At 44.2% G+C, this 18,878-nt stretch overlaps 1 protein-coding gene across 1 annotated transcript in view; it reads right to left on the bottom strand.

The window, feature by feature from the left end:
* The window catches only part of NPTXR (neuronal pentraxin receptor), a 72,940-nt gene that overhangs the window by 8,102 nt on the left and 45,960 nt on the right, over window positions 1–18,878 (bottom strand). Inside the window, exons 3-4 of the mRNA XM_085601278.1 lie at window positions 8,053–8,297; window positions 4,195–4,374 (exon numbers count right to left, since the gene is read on the bottom strand). Of these exons, the coding sequence (XP_085457404.1) occupies window positions 4,195–4,374; window positions 8,053–8,297 (425 nt within the window). The remainder of the gene's footprint in view (window positions 1–4,194; window positions 4,375–8,052; window positions 8,298–18,878) is intronic.

Below are 18,878 nucleotides of genomic sequence, written 5' to 3'. Positions count from 1 at the left end.
ACAACGGTTTTAGGAAGCACTGTTGCTCAATCGGTTCACCAAAGGTTCCTCTAGCCGGGTGAATGGCTGTATCATAATCCCCTCACTGGTGGTTGTATTTAAGGGAATTCATCTGGCTATGTGACAGGAAGGGCAACACCTGAGAACATAGCAATATAGTGTTTCTCATATGCCAAAATAAGCACAGATGATCTTACGTAACATGATGCTGACTTCCTGGATTGCTTGGAAGTTAACTTAACCCTGTTTCAACACGTGTGGCAATTTAATTTTTCCACATCAAAACTGTGAAGCCTACTTTATTTATGGTAGCTAAATATTTAATAATTTGTTGTATTTATTTTAGGAGGTTAGGAGTAGAAATGTTTGCGTCCGTGTGGGACAATCTCCTGTAAAGCGATTCTCCCAGTTAGTCCCTTTCTTGGATACAGTGGTCTGACGTCATATGGCTACTTGGGCACCTGCTGGGTTTTTGTTTCTAAACCCCATCCCGCTGCCCCTCTTCTCAGTTATTTGTCCATGTCCAATCATACTATACTTTGACTATATCTTTGACTCTGAACCTGTACAGCATTCAGCTACCTTTTGGATAAAACAAATATGAAATACATACATATATACCGGTCAGGATGCGCTGTTTAGATCCTGAGTCTGATCTGATTTTTGGGAAACTTTCTCTTGCCCCCATATTCCTTGGTCTGGTCTAGGTACACCCTTGACTGAATCCATGTATGCTTGAGTGAAGCACCATCTCCTGGTCTCCATTTCATTTTACAGATACGTGGCGCTGGGAAGACAGGCGTCTGAAACATTCGTCGATTACATCGCTTTCATCAAGGGACACCATCTCTCAGCTGGAAAGTCCTTCAGTCAACTACAAAAAGCTTTGAGTTATCGCTGCAAAGGCTGTGCAGGAAGAGAAATATGTTTTCAGACTGGGCCTAACAGTCTATCTGAGGCTGCTTGCTGGAACTTGACTTCCAGGTTCCAGCCATCACCAACTTGGGGTTCGACCACGAATCGTGATGAGTTGTATCTCCACAGGAGATACAATCCTGCATGATTATACGTTGAATGGATGTGGACTTGCACCTAGTAGCCACTTGTGTTTCCATTTACAAATTCTACTTCCTGGAAGTTCTTGGAATTTATGTGTGGAAAAGGAACATCATTTTGCAGTTGCGTGATGGAAATAGCCTGGTAATTTTGTAATGTGAAAGTTATTCCCCATTCTGCACTGGAAAACTCAGACCTGGACGCAATAGGGGTAGGAATACAGACCAGAAATTTGGTGGCGTCAGCTCTGGTAATTCTAGACTGGGCATTACTGCACTCTATGTAGTGCTCAGCTCGTAATGGTGGGTCTAATGATGGGATAGAACGGCACCTTGTGGACTAAGTCCCCCCAGTTGATGTAATATCGATCGGCTTACAGGATCTTTTGACGAGTGGTTGGGCCACGGTGTGTGTCTCACTCCTGCAACACAGGAGGCCGTGTGGTAGCTGAGTCCAAGAGCTACATGTACATTGTTGTTAAAGCCCTCTTCTTGCAGCCATGCCTTCGCTGATGACGTGCTGCAATGGGAGATGTATCTGCCAGAAGTCTCAGGTCTAACCTTTATCGATAAGCGTGTCTATACCACAATGTCTCTTATGGTGAATTGACTGCTCTCTCCAGAGCTCACAACTTCATCATCATCATCAAATCCTTTATAAAGCTCCATAAACCCAAAAGGGCACCTAGGCATAGACTACCACTAAAACACACGTCTTCACAGGCTTTCGAAATAATTGGAGTTTATCCCTGGCACAGTTCTGTACCGTGGCACCCGTTGCAGAGAAAGAACTTCGATCAGACCCGGGTTTTGGAACTGCTGAGGCACCAGGTCATTGCTGGTGGCAAATCTTACATTTCAAGTCAAAATGATGCTGTGAAATTTCATCATCAAGACAAATGGGTAGCCAAGTTCTAAAAAGCAGGGATTTGAAGCAGGTTAGGCTGAGCTACAGGTAGCCAGTGGAGAAGACCGCCAGACAGTGTGCAGCAGTTTGAGCCACTTTCAGCCAGTGGTTGAGGTTCCTGGCAAATCAAGACAGAGTGATTCGGACATAATCCAGCTTTGAAGAAGAAGTGACTAGGGTTACTGTGGCATTGATGGGAGAGCCAGGGATGGAAGAACACGCAGTAGTATCTTCAGATGATAATGGTGGAACTGACACGTAGCACCAGCCAAAGCTCGGTATGTATGAATGATTGCAGCAGATTAAACGAGGGTGTGGCATGGCCTACCGACCACTGTTGGAATCCAAGGTCATGAGAACCGCCATGCCACCAAAACCTACTTAGTCTTAACAGTCTGCGTAAAGGCCCTCCTTTAGCCAGATGCTAAATGGGACCATACCATTACCGCTTTTACGTCACATCTGGCTATCATTGGCATAAGGGTATATCACAAAGAAGGCAAGAACTTCAGCCAGTTGTTGAACGTGCATGTTAAACAATCATTGCCAAAGGCAAAAGGTCTGGCCTTGTCTTAAGTAATTTTTAAAATATTTTTTTCAGAGATGAGCAATATGAAAACATTTGCAAAAATATAAAAATAAAGCACTGGCCCAGAAGCCAGGCATGCTCTTTTTTAGGCAGCTCTGATTAGGCAAATGCCATCAATTGCAGTGCAAGTCAACGAATGGTTGAAGGGAGCTTATAGAATGCCTCATGGTGTATGTAAAAGGTGAAAGATTATTGAGCAAACCATTGGATGAAAAGGGCTGACTGAAAGCCTCTATATGTGTGTGTAAATATGTATGTATTTTTATATTTTGGGGGCTTATGAAACAGCTACGCTTGTCTTTAGACAGGAAGTAAAAAAAGGTATCAGCAACTGGAAGATGCACCATAGAATCCTGCACGTCAATGCTTCTGGCTTTAAGGAAAAAGGCACAAAAGAGATATATAGTTGGCCAGAATCACCATGAGCCATCAGGGAACCAACTCATTTCCTACAGTCGTGTCACTTCGAGTTTATCAAGCAATGTTGATTGATTAAACAAAATCAATGCACTGGCACAACCGCCAGCTTTGCCACGCAGAGGTCCTGTAGAAAAGAGGCCATGGTGGACCTGGATCTTCTGTGACGTGAGAATACGGGTGGCATGAATCTACCAGGGATTCATGCAGATACCAGAAGTACAGAACTAAGATATCTGCTGTGATTGGGGCAAGGACCAGAACTGGTGGTTCACTCTTCAAAGCATGGGGTCCATCATTGCGTTTTGAGGGCACGGCCCAGCCAGATTTTGGTGATAGCCATACTATATAAATGTACATATACAGTTTTCAGTAGGGATCATTTAGATCGTCCAGGTTTGTCCTGAACACCTGGTACAGATCCTTCACTTGTGGACTAAGGATGAACACCACATTGTACCTTAGAGAGGGTTCACTGACACTATTAGACTGTATATTCATGACCTTCAGCTTCAGTCCCTGTCTCAGGCTGAGGGCCTCATTTATGAAAACTGTCGCATCGCTGCGTGAAAATAGCGATGCAACAGTTTTCACTGCGCCCTCTTGCAACAGGATGGATGTGCCATATTTAATGTACGGCACTCCATGTCGCATTGCTGGGGTGTGTCTGAAAACTGACGCAACTCCAGCAATGTATTCTCTTACTCGGGGCTGAAAGGGTCTGCGTCAGTCTTCCACCTGCTGTGAGGCAGGCGTAAGATATGGACGCAGTAGCGTCCTAGAAGTGGTACAGTGACATCTGATAGATTTCACTGCGCCACTTCTACGAGGCTTTTTGCAGGGGGAACGCCGACCCTGCATGCATTATACCTGATGGCATTACAAGGTGGCGGATCTGCCTAGAGGCATCACTTTGTAAATACGGCGCAGCATGGCGGATTTTCACGCTGTCGGTGCATTGCAAAAAGCGACGCAACGGTGGCGCAAAAGTGTTGAAAGGCCTCATAAATAAGGCCCTGAGAGCCTTGACCCGCTCTGACTGTGTACCTGTCCCTAGCTGAGGATGGACTCATGTAGTATTTGCTATTTCACACCAGTAAGCTGTGGCCACTGTACCTGGCCCAGTCCCTATCCGATTGGCCCATGCACCCCATGCCTGTTCCAAAACCTTCCCCTTAAGGTGTGGACAAAGCAAGTTTTCAAGACACTGCCAAAATCTGCCGTACCTGCTCCTGGCCCAGGATGATGATTCCGTTGGGTTTGATGGGATGCCAGGCTGCCAAGTCATCACGAGAGCCACGCTTCACTCCGTCCTGAAAGGCTGCCCACATTCCATCACGCGTAGTCCAGGAAATGCACACATGGTGCCACGCATTATCCTTTAAGGTGACCGGCAGTTGTGTTGCCTGTGGGACATATATATACATCAAGGCTTTGCTGATTCACTTCAATTCTTACTAAAAACACACCTGTAGCTCCACTTGGGGGCATAACCACATACATTCATGCATGCACACATCCACTTTGATCCTCACGACAATGGTGTTTACATGACTTTGTCAGTATGTACTGTCACTATAGGAACCTGTCGGTCCCCATTGTTTGGGTAACATATGCACCCCTGAAAACACACATGTACACACATCCACACCTCTGCCAATACATATCAGTCTTGATTGATAGTGCCCTCTGCCTTTCATTAGCGCTGCTAATACCCTAGAACTTGCCTTGCAGGGCCATCTTGTTTCAGCATTTGAATCGCACATTCTGTTGAGCTGCTCCAACATTAGGGCTCATATTCTGCTGACGCTCCTAGGAACTGTCCTATAGTGCTCCCTTCCTTTGTCAACACTGGGGTCTTCACACTCCCCATGCTCCTCCTAGCACTGGACCCTCACACTCCCCATGCTCTTCTACCACTGGACCTTCGCACTCCCCATGCGCTTCTACCACTGGAACATCATACTCCCTATGCTCTTCTACCACTGGACCTTCACACTTCCCATGCTCTTCTACCACTGGACCTTCACACTCCCCATGCTTTTCTACCACTGGACCCTCACACTCCCCATGCTCTTCCTAGCACTGGACCCTCACACTCCCCATGCTCTTCTACCACTGGACCCTCACACTCCCCATGCTCTTCCGAGCACTGGACCCTCACACTTCCCATGCTCTTCTACCACTGGACCTTCACACTCCCCATGCGCTTCTACCACTGGAACATTGTACTCCCTATGCTCTTCTACCATTGCACCTTCACACTTCCCATGCTCTTCTAACTCTAGGCCTTCACACTCCCCATGCTCTTCCTAGCACTGGACCCTCACACTCCCCATGCTCTTCTACCACTGGACCTTCACACTCCCCATGTTCTTTTACCACTTGACCTTCACACTCCACATGCTCTTCTACCACTAGACCTTCACACTCCCCATGCCCTTCTAACTCTAAGCATTCACACTCCGCATGCTCTTCTACCACTGGACCCTCACACTCCCCATGCTCTTCCTAGCACTGGACCCTCACACTCCACATGCTCTTCCTAGCACTGGACCCTCACACTCCCCATGCTCTTCTACCACTGGACCTTCACACTCCCCATGCTCTTCTACCACTGGACCTTCACACTCCCCATCCTCTTATACCACTGGACCTTCACACTCCCCATGCTCTTCTACCACTGGACCTTTACACTCCCCATGCTCTTCCTAGCACTGGACCCTCACACTCCCCATGCTCTTCTACCACTGGACCTTCACACTCCCCATGCTCTTCTACCACTGGAACATAATACTCCCTATGCTCTTCTACCACTGGACTTTCACACTCCCCATGTTCTTCTACCACTGGACCTTCACACTCCCCATGCTCTTCTACAACTGGACCTTCACACTCCCCATGTTCTTCTACCACTTAACCTTCACACTCCACATGCTCTTCTACCACTAGACCTTCACACTCCCCATGCCCTTCTAATTCTAGGCCTTCACACTCCCCATGCTCTTCCTAGCACTGGACCCTCACACTCCCCATGCTCTTCTACCACTGGACCTTCACACTCCCTATGCGCTTCTACCACTGATCCTTCACAATCCCCATGCTCTTCTACCACTGGACCTTCACACTCCCCATGCTCTTCTACCACTGGACCTTCACACTCCCCATGCTCTTCTACCACTGGACCATCACACTCCCTATGCTCTTCTACCACTGGACCTTCGCACTCCCCATGCTCTTCTACCATTGGACCTTCACACTCCCCATGCTCTTCTACCATTGGACCCTCACACTCCCCATGCTCTTCTATCTCTAGGCCTTCACACTCCCCATGCTCTTCTACCATTGGACCTTCACACTCCCCATGCTCTTCTACCACTGGACCTTCACACTCCCCATGCTCTTCTACCATTGGACCTTCACACTCCCCATGCTCTTCGACCATTGAACCCTCACACTCCCCATGCTCTTCTAACTCTAGGCCTTCACACTACCCATGCTCTTCTACCATTGGACCTTCACACTCCCCATGCTCTTCTACCATTGGATCTCCACACTCCACATGCTCTTCTACCATTGGACCCTCGCACTCCCCATGCTCTTCTAACTCTAGGCCTTCACACTTCCCATACTCATCTACCAATGGACCTTCACACTCCCCATGCTCTTCTACCACTGGACCCTCACACTCCCCATGCTCTTCTATCATTGGACCCTCACACTCCCCATGCTCTTCTACCACTAGGCCTTCACACTTCCCATACTCATCTACCAATGGACCTTCACACTCCCCATGCTCTTCTACCACTGGACCCTCACACTCTCCATGCTCTTCTATCACTGGACCTTCACACTCCCCATGCTCTTCTATCATTGGACCCTCACACTCCCCATGCTCTTCTACCACTAGGCCTTCACACTTCCCATACTCATCTACCAATGGACCTTCACACTCCCCATGCTCTTCTACCACTGGACCCTCACACTCCCCATGCTCTTCTATCACTGGGCCTTCACACTCCCCATGCACTTCTACCAATGGACCTTCACACTCCCCATGCTCTTCTACCACTGTACCTTCACACTCCCCATGCTCTTCTAACTCTCGGCCTTCACATTCCCCATGCTCGTCTACCAATGGGCCTTCAGACTCTCCAACAGACCAGCAATGTTCCATATGGGAGAGGCGATTCAGGGTTATTGCGCTTGGAATTAAAGCTATTCCTTATCGGTTGAAAAATGTGAACTGGTCGCGAAATAAATAAACACTTCATCATGAATCTCAAATGTCCTGCTTGCTAGCATCGCCAGCACAGCCCGCTCCTCTGCGTCAATTACTATTTTGAAGAGTCATGTCCTAATTAGTAGGTAGATTTTTTTCCCTGACCAGTCCAACGATGAGCTACTGACGGGGGCCGATTTCCGACTGCGTCCAATTAAGGATACAAGGTGGAAACATCAACGAATATAAAAAACACAAACTGATTCTAAAACAAAACATTAGCATCTGCTGTTTAATTGATATATTCCTAGATTAGTCTTTTCTCTGAAAATGTTCAACTTTTGCCCGTTTTTTCGTCGTTTGTTTATCGTCTCACTATGAATCACTTATTGCTGCGCTATCTGCACTCTCAGTTCACAATTTACCACCATACCTGATATCAGGTGATGGTTTTATGTATGGGTAAAAAGCATATGTGCTATACGTCACATTAATATTTGAATGAATAAATTAATTTACTAGACACATAAGGCTACTTGTCCAAGCATGGGCCACTGGTGAAACGTAATTCTGTCAGCAATAACTCTGAGTTTCGTTCCCCATAAGGAAAAGTGTTTCTTTTGAAAGTATCTACCCTGTTCCCTGTAAGTTATGGGGCTGTCTTCTGTATTTAAAAATATCCCTGATGCTGCAGGCCTCACCGTAGCACAGCAAAGGTACAATGGGCTCATGTGAGAGAATGAAAAAAGTCCCCCTTGGCCCTTGGTTGGGCGGTAAAGGATAGCCATATTACCCGCACCCTGGCCTAATTGCCACTGTACCTGTTGCACCACTGGGAGTTATGCCCCTTGGACTGACTCACCTTGTCGTTGATGATCAGCTCCATGGGGTTGGGCCCCCATTCGATGAGCACAATCTCGTTGGGTTGGCCAGGGACCGAATAGGAGAAAGGGGTGCCTGCCCCAGATGACCCCTTGGACTTGAGCCACAGGCAGAAGGTGAAAGCGTACATCTCAGGCAAAGTCTTCTTCATGCGGGCGTACATGTAGTTGGTGCGGACAGAGAACGCCACCTTGAAAGCATCGGGGTGGGTAAACGTTGGCGCCCCTGCAAGGGAAACATGGGAACAGCTTAAAAAGCGTCATTAACTGTCTTTCTTTTATTATTAGAACCCATACACCACCTGTTGGCTGGAGTAGGCAATAGGACCAGATAAATAAGCCGGCTTTCATAAAGTGAAGTTTATATATGTGCCCCCTCCCATACGTTATAGTGATATTGGAAATCATTGAAGAATTCTGTGGCCATTTAGAGGAACAGGGCCTAGTTGCTTCACAAGGTCATGGAACTCCCAGTGCCTTGTGATCGCTTTGTAATGCAGGGCAGGGGGTACTTTACTCTTTACAATATGCCCATTATTAAAAAAATAAAACATGGTCCCACTTGACCCCGAAAACTGCAGACCGATTATAAATGGAATTTTCCTGGGCAAACTCATAGAAAGAGCAGTATTTATCCAAATGTCACAATGCATTGAAGAGAGCTCCATACTTTCAGACTTCCAAACAGGATTCCATCCAGGAAGAGGCACAGAATCTGCCCTCACCAGTATGTGCGATGACCTTAAGAACACAGTAGACAGGAACGGGTTACTGCACTACTTCTCTTGGACTTCTCATCTGCCTTCAACACAATTGACCATGACACTCTAACACAAAAACTGTACGAAGCTGGCTTAGAAGGGACTGCACTCACCTGGATCACATCCTACCTTCAAAACAGAACAAATGTCATTCATTTTCCCCCTTTCTCATCCAAACTGTACTTCAAAAAATCAGGGGTCCATCAAGGCTGTATATTCTTTGCCATGCTTTTCAACATCTACATGACGTCATTATCGGCAATGATCAATGAATTTCACCTTACATGATATGCAGTGGCGTAACATTAGCCCCCCGTGGTGTGGGGGGGTGCCGAGCTCCGGGACCCCTGCACTCTGCATTGGTGGTGGCTGAGAGCTCCTGACTGGGTCTGAAGCATGGAGGGGGCCTCTATGTACTTTGTAGAGGGGCCCCTTCAAGTTTTGTTATGCCACTGATGCTCTAACTAGGCAGATGAAACACAAATACTCCTTAAAGTGGAAAGCCCCAAAGACATTGGAAACTCTCAAATTTTCAGTTGTCTCAGAGCTGTTGATCAGTGAATGACATGGAGCCATCTCAAATTGAATACTTCCAGAATGGAAATACTCACATGTGGTGAATGGAAAAATTATCACCCACTTGTCGCCTGGCCTGACAATCTGGGAACACCTCCTAAAGTATCTAAGGAAGTAAGAAACCTTGGATTAACCATGGACTCCAAGCTAGCAATGAATGCCCAACTGGACAAATTTGCAAGATCAAGCTTCATTACTATAAAAGCTCTGCAATGCCTCTTCCACCACCTGGGATTTCCACACAAGGTTCAGGCTGCTATCTCTCTTGTACTGCCTACACTTGATTATGCCAATGGCCTCTACCACGGACCATCTTTAATAACTATGAAAAGACTACAATGAATTCAGAACTCTGCTCACAGACTACTCCTACATGTAAAGCCACAAGCCCACAACCCCCCTGCCTTGAAAGCCCTGCATTGGTTACCGGTCGCAAGAAGATCCACATTCAAGCTGCTTTGTATCACACACAAAGCAATACATGGAACAGGACCGCTCTTCATCAGGACTAAGATCTCCAAATACATTTAACAAAGGAACCTCGACTCCAGATTGGCACCTTGTCTCAAAATCCCACTATACAAGAAGAAAACATAGGTGACACATCCATTCCAGCAGCCAAACTATGGAACTCATTACCCCCAAGCACAAGATCCACGGATAACAATCTTATCTTCAGAAAACTGCCCAAGAGTTGGCATATACCTGTGTGTATATAAGCATTTATAAATATGTGTATTCCTTTATATAAATGGTATATTAATTATGTTTATAAATATATAGATACTCTTTAGGTGTGCTTAACAAATTTACTTATTACTTGGGTATATTATTCTATGCTTACCATGTATATAGGTCACTGCATAGTTTTCATACAAGTTATTTGATTAGATGCTTATGCTTTTCCATTTATTTATCTATCACAATATGTAAATTGTATCATAACTATTTATCTAAAATTGCTTCACTATTGAATTATGGAAAGGAAAGAAAATAATAAATAAATAAATTAAAAAACTAGCACACAATTTAGCTTATGGTACAGCAAGATTGGCTGAGTTTATTAAATACAATTTGAATCTTGATGTATTACTTTCCTTATACATATATACCTTCTATGTACTTATGTATCTATATATTTATTGCTTGACTCCTACTGTAAAAAAAAATATTTTACTCTATCCAGTGTACTACCCTATATCTCACCCTATACCTCTCTCAATATATTGTCTACCTTCACTCTATGAATCATCCAAAACCTTGTTCTACTACTATGATCTCCAACATAACCCTTTCTAGACTCTTGTCTCCTCTATCCTTCCTTGCATCGCCTCAAAACTGATTTTACTATTCAGATCTGCCAACCAACCCTTCTAAAACCCTTCCATCATGTATGCCTCCTTAGACTCATCCGAGCAGGGGCGTAACACAGGGGGGGGGGGGGGGTCCCTCAGCACAGTACTCAGGCCTGAGCGCTCCGACTAAAATACGGAGCAGAGGCCCCTCCTTGTACATTGCAGGGGGGCCCCTTAAACTTTTGTTTTCCACTGCATCCGAGACCTAATTTTTGTCCCTGATCCATTTCTAGAGACTCTTCCCTCCTCCATCTCTCCTTTACTCATCCCAAACCTCCTACTACTGCTATGATCTCTAAATAAACACTTTCTAGACCAATCCTCTTCTATCCCTCCATTATTATTTTCATTCCAAATAACAGACTCACATGACCACCCCTCAATTAATTCATATTTCTCTATACTAACTCACCACTAATCCTTTTTGTGTTCCGTAGTAGCATGCTACTTGACAAAAATCGCTTTGACTCTTTGCCAGGAGTAGTAAGCACTATGAATACAATTACAATATATTGTCACACCATCACCATTCCTTAAAAACGTTTAAATCCTTGGTGTTTTGCTCTGTCATATAAAAGAGCTGGAAAGTTAACAGACATGAAGAATAAAAGTGAAAACTACACTGCAAAATTAAACACAATAAAAGCATTTAGGTACTTGTTGCAAGATTTTAAAATCAGTTGGTTGTAATTCAGATTTTAAAAAAGATGCACCTCTAAATGTGTAGAAAAATGTACACTGATTCTATGTTTGCTATAGTTACCGTAAAAATGCAAACAATAAATCTATTGTCATAAATATCTCCGTTCTGCAGATCAGATTTTCTTTTTAGAAAAACATATCAGAAGAAGGAAAACCCAGTTTGTTTTTTCTTGTGTAAACCATACCTGAAAATATGCCACGTCGCCCGCATTTCACCCTAGCTCCTAGCTCTGGCAGCAGGTATTGTGATGTCGGAATTCAAATGTAATAACTTATTATAGTTTAGCAGCTACAGCATCTCTTTATTACATTTGACTAGAGACGTCACAAGTCGCCTGTAATAAGGAAATTAGACACAGGGTTGTAGACACGGTTTGCAGTTTCCAGTGAATTATATGCACCTAACTTCTCAATTTTAAATATGAAATTGATCTAGGCTGACTTCCTGTGTGATTAGCGGTTCCCAACAAGAGAGTAGCCAGAAAATGAAAATGTGGGGGGCGGTAACTTTTAATGAAAGCTCGTATAGCACCAAGCAAGCATAGCAAGTCAACACAACCCTCCCCAGAAGAGTTCTTGTCTTTTCCATCCAAGCACCCATCCATTCATCCTTTCAACCTTCCAGCCACCCATTGATATCCACCATTTCACCTTTACATTCTGTCATCCGTTCATTCGTTCATGCATCATTCATCATTCCATCCATCCATCTGCTCACCCATATCTAAACCTATCCATACATCCTTTCACTAATCCATCCTTTCGCTCGTCCATCCAGCAACCCATTCACTCATCTATCCATTCATACTTTCACCCATCCATCCGCCCTTTCTCATCCATCCACCCATTCACTCATCCATCCACTCTTTCACTCCATCAATTCATTCTCCCTTTCACTCATCCATCCATCCATCCTGTCACTCAGTCATCCATCCTTTCACTCATTCACCCACCCCTCCAAATGTATCCATCCTTCTCTCCACTCCTTCATCCATCCATCTACACTTTCACTGATCCATCCAGCCATACTTTATCTTATCCACTCTCCCTTTCAGTCACCCTACATTCTTTCACTTATCCATCCTTACTGCCATACTTTCAGTCATACATCCATCCATCTACCCAACTACCCTCTCACTCACCTATCCATACTTTCACCCTTCCAGCCTTTCACTCTTTCACCTACACCCACTTCCACATTAATTATAACCCTTTGTCTGCTGAGTTGCAGACAGAAGGGGTCCATCAAAAACTCCAGCCCCGTTGCACGAGCATCACAAAGCTAATTGTCTATCAACGTTTGAGCACAAAATGTATTAGCTGCAAACTGTGTGACCTATGTGTAGTTTTAAAACTGTTTTGCACTGTGAAAGGCTGACTTTCCCCATGCAGTGTGTTGAAAAGCACAAGCGAACCCAATAGGCAATTGGTCAGGGACCTTGGGTGAGTTAACTATTTCTAAAGACAGTGGTCCCTAGACAGTATACCAGTACAGTTAGAATTAATATAGACTCAATCAGTGCTATATCTGCTGTCCACCAGAAATAGTTTCCTCATGCAGTGGCATTGGCTGACATATGAAAATGGTGTGGAAGGGAGCGCTCAGAAGCAGTTTTGTTTACATTGCGTGCTACACGAATTCGATCAGAAGGCATTGGAGACCTTAAATGAGCTCCAGGTACATGACAAATACATTATATACACAACTTAACTTTTTATGAAGAAACAAAAATGTTTAGTCACCCATTAACAGCTTGCAGCATGTTCTCGATGTTCTCCAATCCGCGGCTCACAGTGCGAGGTCCGACAGCCAACTCCATTCCTCATCCAGTCCAGATGCTGCTCTCATGCTGTTAATAATGTCAAGCAGTATAAGAGAAGTGCCAGGATTGGTTGGAGTGGGCTCTCTGTGTGCTCCTACAAGCACTAGAGATCTGGGCCTGCTCTCCACCCAGCTGTCTAAGGCAGTTTGGGTTTGGAGAAGTTTGAAGTGTGCATGTTGGGCTGTCCGTCACAAGGCAGCCGGCCAAACCAACATGCACACTTCAAACTGAAGTTGCGACTTCTCCCTGCTGCCAATCAGCAGTAGAGGCTTATTGGCCCTGCCCCGCCCTCACACCCGGCTCAGGCAGGCAGAATAAAAAAACAAAACGGTAATAAAATCATTTTATTACCATTTTATTTGCAATAGGGGTCGGGGGGGTGAAGGTTCTCTGCCCTTATGGAGGAACCGCTGCTGCACCAACTTCAATGCTTACACCAAGTCAAACCAGGTGCAAAGAGGGGACAAGTGATATTTTAAGTATGGGCCCTATGCGTAACGTTTGCTTTATGCAAAAGCACACATTCTGTGTGGTTTGCTTTTCTGCAGTTGTTTGCACAGGAATTTGTGCTGGAGTGTCTACCTTGGGTACAAACACGAAACTAAAAACGGCTATCTTTGTGCCCTGACACAAGACCTTGTGCAGAGCAAAGCAGCCTTCTCAGCAACAGCGATGCAAACAACATCACCCTCACTGTGCTTTTTAAAGTCAAGGCTGCCTAATACCAAGCATGCCTAGTCTTGGTTCCACCATGCTTTTTCATCCAATACCAGACTCTCCCTGCCCCTTTATCTCACTGAGGTTCATTTTCATTCTTGCTTTGTTTCTTTGTCTGTTTTTCTGTTCCTTCTTCTTTCCCCTTTTGTGTTTTTCTCTCCCTTGCTCTGGGTGACAGTCTGATAAAGAAAAAAAGTGCTGGTCCGCACAAACGAGTGGTGGTTGGCTCGACCTCCAACTACCAGCTCAAAATGAAAATTACATATGTATATATGTGATCAAGGTCATGGCAGTGACCGAGACGCGTCAGAACAAGCTGGAGCGGTTTTATGGAATAAAATAGAAGTTTGCCACGAAAAGTGGAGACCGTACCCTTTCTTCCCGTCGAAGGATGGACGGTTTGGGAATTTGGTTATTGGAATATATATATATATACATATATATATATATATATATATATATATATATATATATATATATATATATATATATATATATATTTATACACACACCAACCTACTCACAGGCATATATGACATATGTGTGTGTGTGTGTGTGTGTGTGTATATATATATATATATATATATATATATACAAATGTACACATATATGGTCAAGGTGTGGAGTTCAGAAAAGTAAATCCATGCTTACAGATATATGCTTACATTAAAGATATAGCCTCATCAATATTTTGCAGTCGATATTTTTACAGGGCCGTGTTTGGTATCTCGATATTGTGGTATATAGCTCTAATGTTTTTATGCTGTTTTATTTTATTACTTTCGATAGTAGGTTTCACTTACTATGAAATGAAGGTACATTTTAAAGAGAGAAGCCATGTGGCTTGGACAGGGTACCTCTGCGAAGGTAAATGTTTCTAAAGGCTGATTGATTTATTGTTTTTAGATATGTAGAACGTGCCTATGTTTAACAAACACCTTTGCTTTTATGTTTCAAACCAGCATTGACCATTGTACTTTCTGGATCCCTACTGTAAGAAAATAGTATGGATGCAGAAGAGGAGACAGACTTAAGTCGTTGTAACCGAACTCACACAACACCCAGACCTAGATATACACAGACAAAGGTGATCAAAAGATTATCTGAGGTATTTTTGACTCTCCGTTTTATAGATTTGCTAAGCTTACGGCTTAACTCTGTAAGATGTGCCGTAGAAGGAAAGAACATTATTTTATTGACTGTTTTGCTTACAAGGCTGTGTAGTTCAGTGTTCTGCCAGCCTTTTGGCAATATGCGACCTATACAAAAAAGAAAAAAAAGAAACAAGCACACTGCCAAAATTGCCTAGAGATAATGATCGCAATGCTCCATGAAAAGGCAAGCATAAAGTAGCAAAAATGTATGTCTTAAATAAGCATGCCGACTCGGGGTGAAAATAAGAGTATTTGGTGCAAAATGTTAACACAATTTAGGATGTGGGTAATATAAACATTTAATACAAGAGCCCATAAAATTGTGTGTGCTATAAAAATTGTTCAAACCATTTTTAAGTGACTCCATGGTTCTCGTTAGTTAAGCTAGGATGACAGTTCTCTAATTAATCATTTTGTTAATTTTTATGTCTGACCTGTTAGTGCAGCTGTCTGCAGCACCTATTGTTGGAAGGTTTTTAATATATACATAGATTGTACTCTGCCCAACAAGTCGAAGCTCATTTGCGAGACCAGCAAGCTGGCTTCCACAAAAATAGAACCTGCATAGACCACATTGCAACACTGAGCATCATCCTCGAGCAGTCGGTGGAATGGAACTCCCCCCTCTATGTCAACTTCATCAACTATGAGAAGGCATTCAACAGCGTGGACAGAGAGACCCTTTGGACACGTCTTCGCCGCTATGGTGTGCCAGATAAACTTGTAAGGATCATCAGGAACTTTAACCACGGTATGACCTTCAAGATAGTCCCTGCAGCACAACTCACTCAAGTCTTGCAAGTAAGGACCAGAGCCCGTGAAGGTTGTTTGCTCTCGCCTTTTCTCTTCCTGCTAACTGGATCATGAAAATCTCCACAACACGGAGAAGAAATGAGATCCAGTGGACACCGTGGACGCAGCTCGATGACCTGGACTTGGCAGATGACCTGACCCTACCCTCCCGTACCCATCTGCAGATGTATGAGAAGGCCAACAATGTGGCAGCCACATCAGCACAACTTGGCCTTAAGATCCACTAGGGAACAGACAGGATCCTAAAGGGTAACGGCCAGCACAGCTGCAGTCACTCTTGCAAGTGATGCTTTAGAAGAGGTTGGGGCCTTCGCCGACCCAGGTAGTGTAAGAGAATAGCAGGGCGGCACAGGCACCAAGGCCCACGACACAGATGGCTGGAGACTCCTGATTGACGACCTATACCCCAGGAGGGGCAGTAGGCATAAGTACGTGGTCGGCCAAAGGAGTTTTTTTAGCACCTCATGCTATTGGCTGTTATCATTCCACCTCTTACGGAGCGCTTGAATTGTAATGCAAGGGGAACTATTTTACATCTCAAAAGTGCTTTGAACCATCATACATTAAATTAGTTATTTTATAAAAGCATTGTATACGTAAAGCATTTTTTTGTTTTAATTTTTCACTGCAGCAAGATTTTTTTTCAAGAAATCCTTTATCCAAGACTCCAAATGCAAGTCAGACCTACTGGCTTTGCTAATGCTTGTTTAGAAAATTACATAGTTATCATTATTGGTTAAATCTTATGTGTGTGCTGACACTCTTGTGGGATTAAGGTAGCGGGTCTCCAGCAAAGTCATGCTGCTCTTAAGGGGGTTTAACAAGTTGGTCTCTGGACTCATGGTGAAGTATGGATTTCACATACAAAGTAGGAAATGTTTTACAGCTTGCCTAGGACTCTTACTTTGTACCGGAAAGGTCCCTTCCGCTACAAAATATGTGCTAGACTCACGCAGACGCACATGCACTATAGTGTAAAGGCGTGTGCATGGCGCCTGGTAGCCTGATAGTACGCCAGCACTAGGGAAAGGAGAGGAGATTGCAATATCGCTGTAGATATAGTACTTTCCTCTTCACTCTCTGTCATGCAGTGCAGCTACTTTGGTGCTGTGCAGCGTTGTGTGATACAGTCGTAAATCTCACTCAGAGTTTTTGGGTGTGAACTGCACTTAGGTCGAATCTGCAAATTTCGACTGATGTGGAGTTGAGATTAGTAATTCTACACTTCCCTATGTATGCTTAAATTGACGATAAGCTTATAGTCGATATTCTGGAGTCGATTTAAATGCATATTAATATTAAGGACTTCGACATTTTGACATACAACCATTGGCTGGATGCAAGAAAAAATTGTCAATCAGCACACACCTCCTCTGTGAATATCGATTGAAACCCTCCTATAAATTCATGCATTTTATTAGAATTTTATCAGTTTCAAACCAGTTTGTTTGCAGCCACCATGCGAATCCGACCAAATTCTGTGTGTTTTGGTGAGTGGCTTCCAGAGGCACCAGTAGGTAGTTGGTTATTGCTCTGCTGTTGGAAGACAGCAAAGTGACGTGTACTTCTTTCAACCAATTACATGGCTTGGTCGTATCCTGGCAAGGAATTTGCAAAACAGGTCAGAATTCTTGCTGAGATCCAAACTGAGGTGAAAAACAATGAAAGCATCGAGGGCTCATCAGATAGATAGCAGACAGCTAGCCTGCCCCTTGGTGTGTAGCATTTGCCCACAAGGGCCTCAGCCATGCCAGATCTTCAGAATCACAACAGACATGCAAATTATTTCCATGTAAACGTTTGTGTGTAGATTTATCTAGTGGATGCCCTGAGAACCCACTTGGCTACGGCCCTCGTCAGCCATGTTGATTAATAGCGAGATGGCAGATTGCATCAAATGGATCCATATTTCTTTCCTTTGAAAATGAAACTGCATGCATCGGGGTGGGGCTATCTATTGGCAGGAAGCCTGTAAACTCAATCACATGGGGTTCTGCCTGGAAGGAAAGCCAGCAAGGACAGACCTTTCAATCTCTGCGTAGAAGGAGTAACTCCCTTCGCCACCTGAATCTGTTGGGCCAGCACCTTGCACAAAGAAGCTGGTCAAGGGGACAACAAGTCAGAGTTCAGCTTTACGAAGGGAGGGCAATAACAATAGAAAGGAGTCTACAGACTAAAAGTACAAAAGTCCCATCAATTGCGTGGGTTGTCCTAACTCGTATGTCTCACTCACCTCCTTAACTTTCAATCTCAACCTGTAACTAAGCCACGTGATAACATTGCAATGCGTGATGCAGATGGTACACAAAATTTTGTCTTGCTTTTAACATGCAGCGTCACCTTTATTGACTTTGCAAATGCTTGTTTTCTTTGGCATCGTTTACCAAAAGTATACTAAAAGCTGTTAAAAGATACCATTATTACCTGCACACGCATATGTGGGCAGCTATTGTTGAATGTTTTTTAGATAAAGCATTAAAAGACACCTGTATGTGCACATGCCTGCGCGTGCACTGGCGGCCATCTATGAAAGGTTTTTATGAAATGTAATTCAAAGATGGCTGCCGGCTAATATTGGCTTCACCAAATCTTTTATAAAAGCATTTGGCAAAACTAATATCAGTGAGTGGGGAGTAGCAGTAGTAGTGAGGGAGTCATAGGAAGTGGGAAGAGAGAGCAGGGATGGAAGGGGAAGGCCATGAGAGCACAAGACGAGCGGTAGTGTTTGAAGGGGGAGCCCGGAAAAGAAGGATTGAGAACAATGCTGACTTATGGCGGTGTGACTAGTGCTGCCACACTGGGTGCCACGCTTGAGGGGCCACCCTTTGCACGATAGGTTGAGGTGAGATAAAAGCAGCCGGCAGTGATCTTTGTGCGCCTGGCATTTTTCAAGGGATAATAACAAC

This window comes from Triturus cristatus, chromosome 4_2, assembly GCF_964204655.1.
Source record: "Triturus cristatus chromosome 4_2, aTriCri1.1, whole genome shotgun sequence".
In the NCBI taxonomy this organism is placed as follows: Eukaryota; Metazoa; Chordata; class Amphibia; order Caudata; family Salamandridae; genus Triturus; species Triturus cristatus.
Note: the sequence above shows the minus strand (reverse complement) of the source record. Positions and strands in the feature narration are given on the sequence as shown.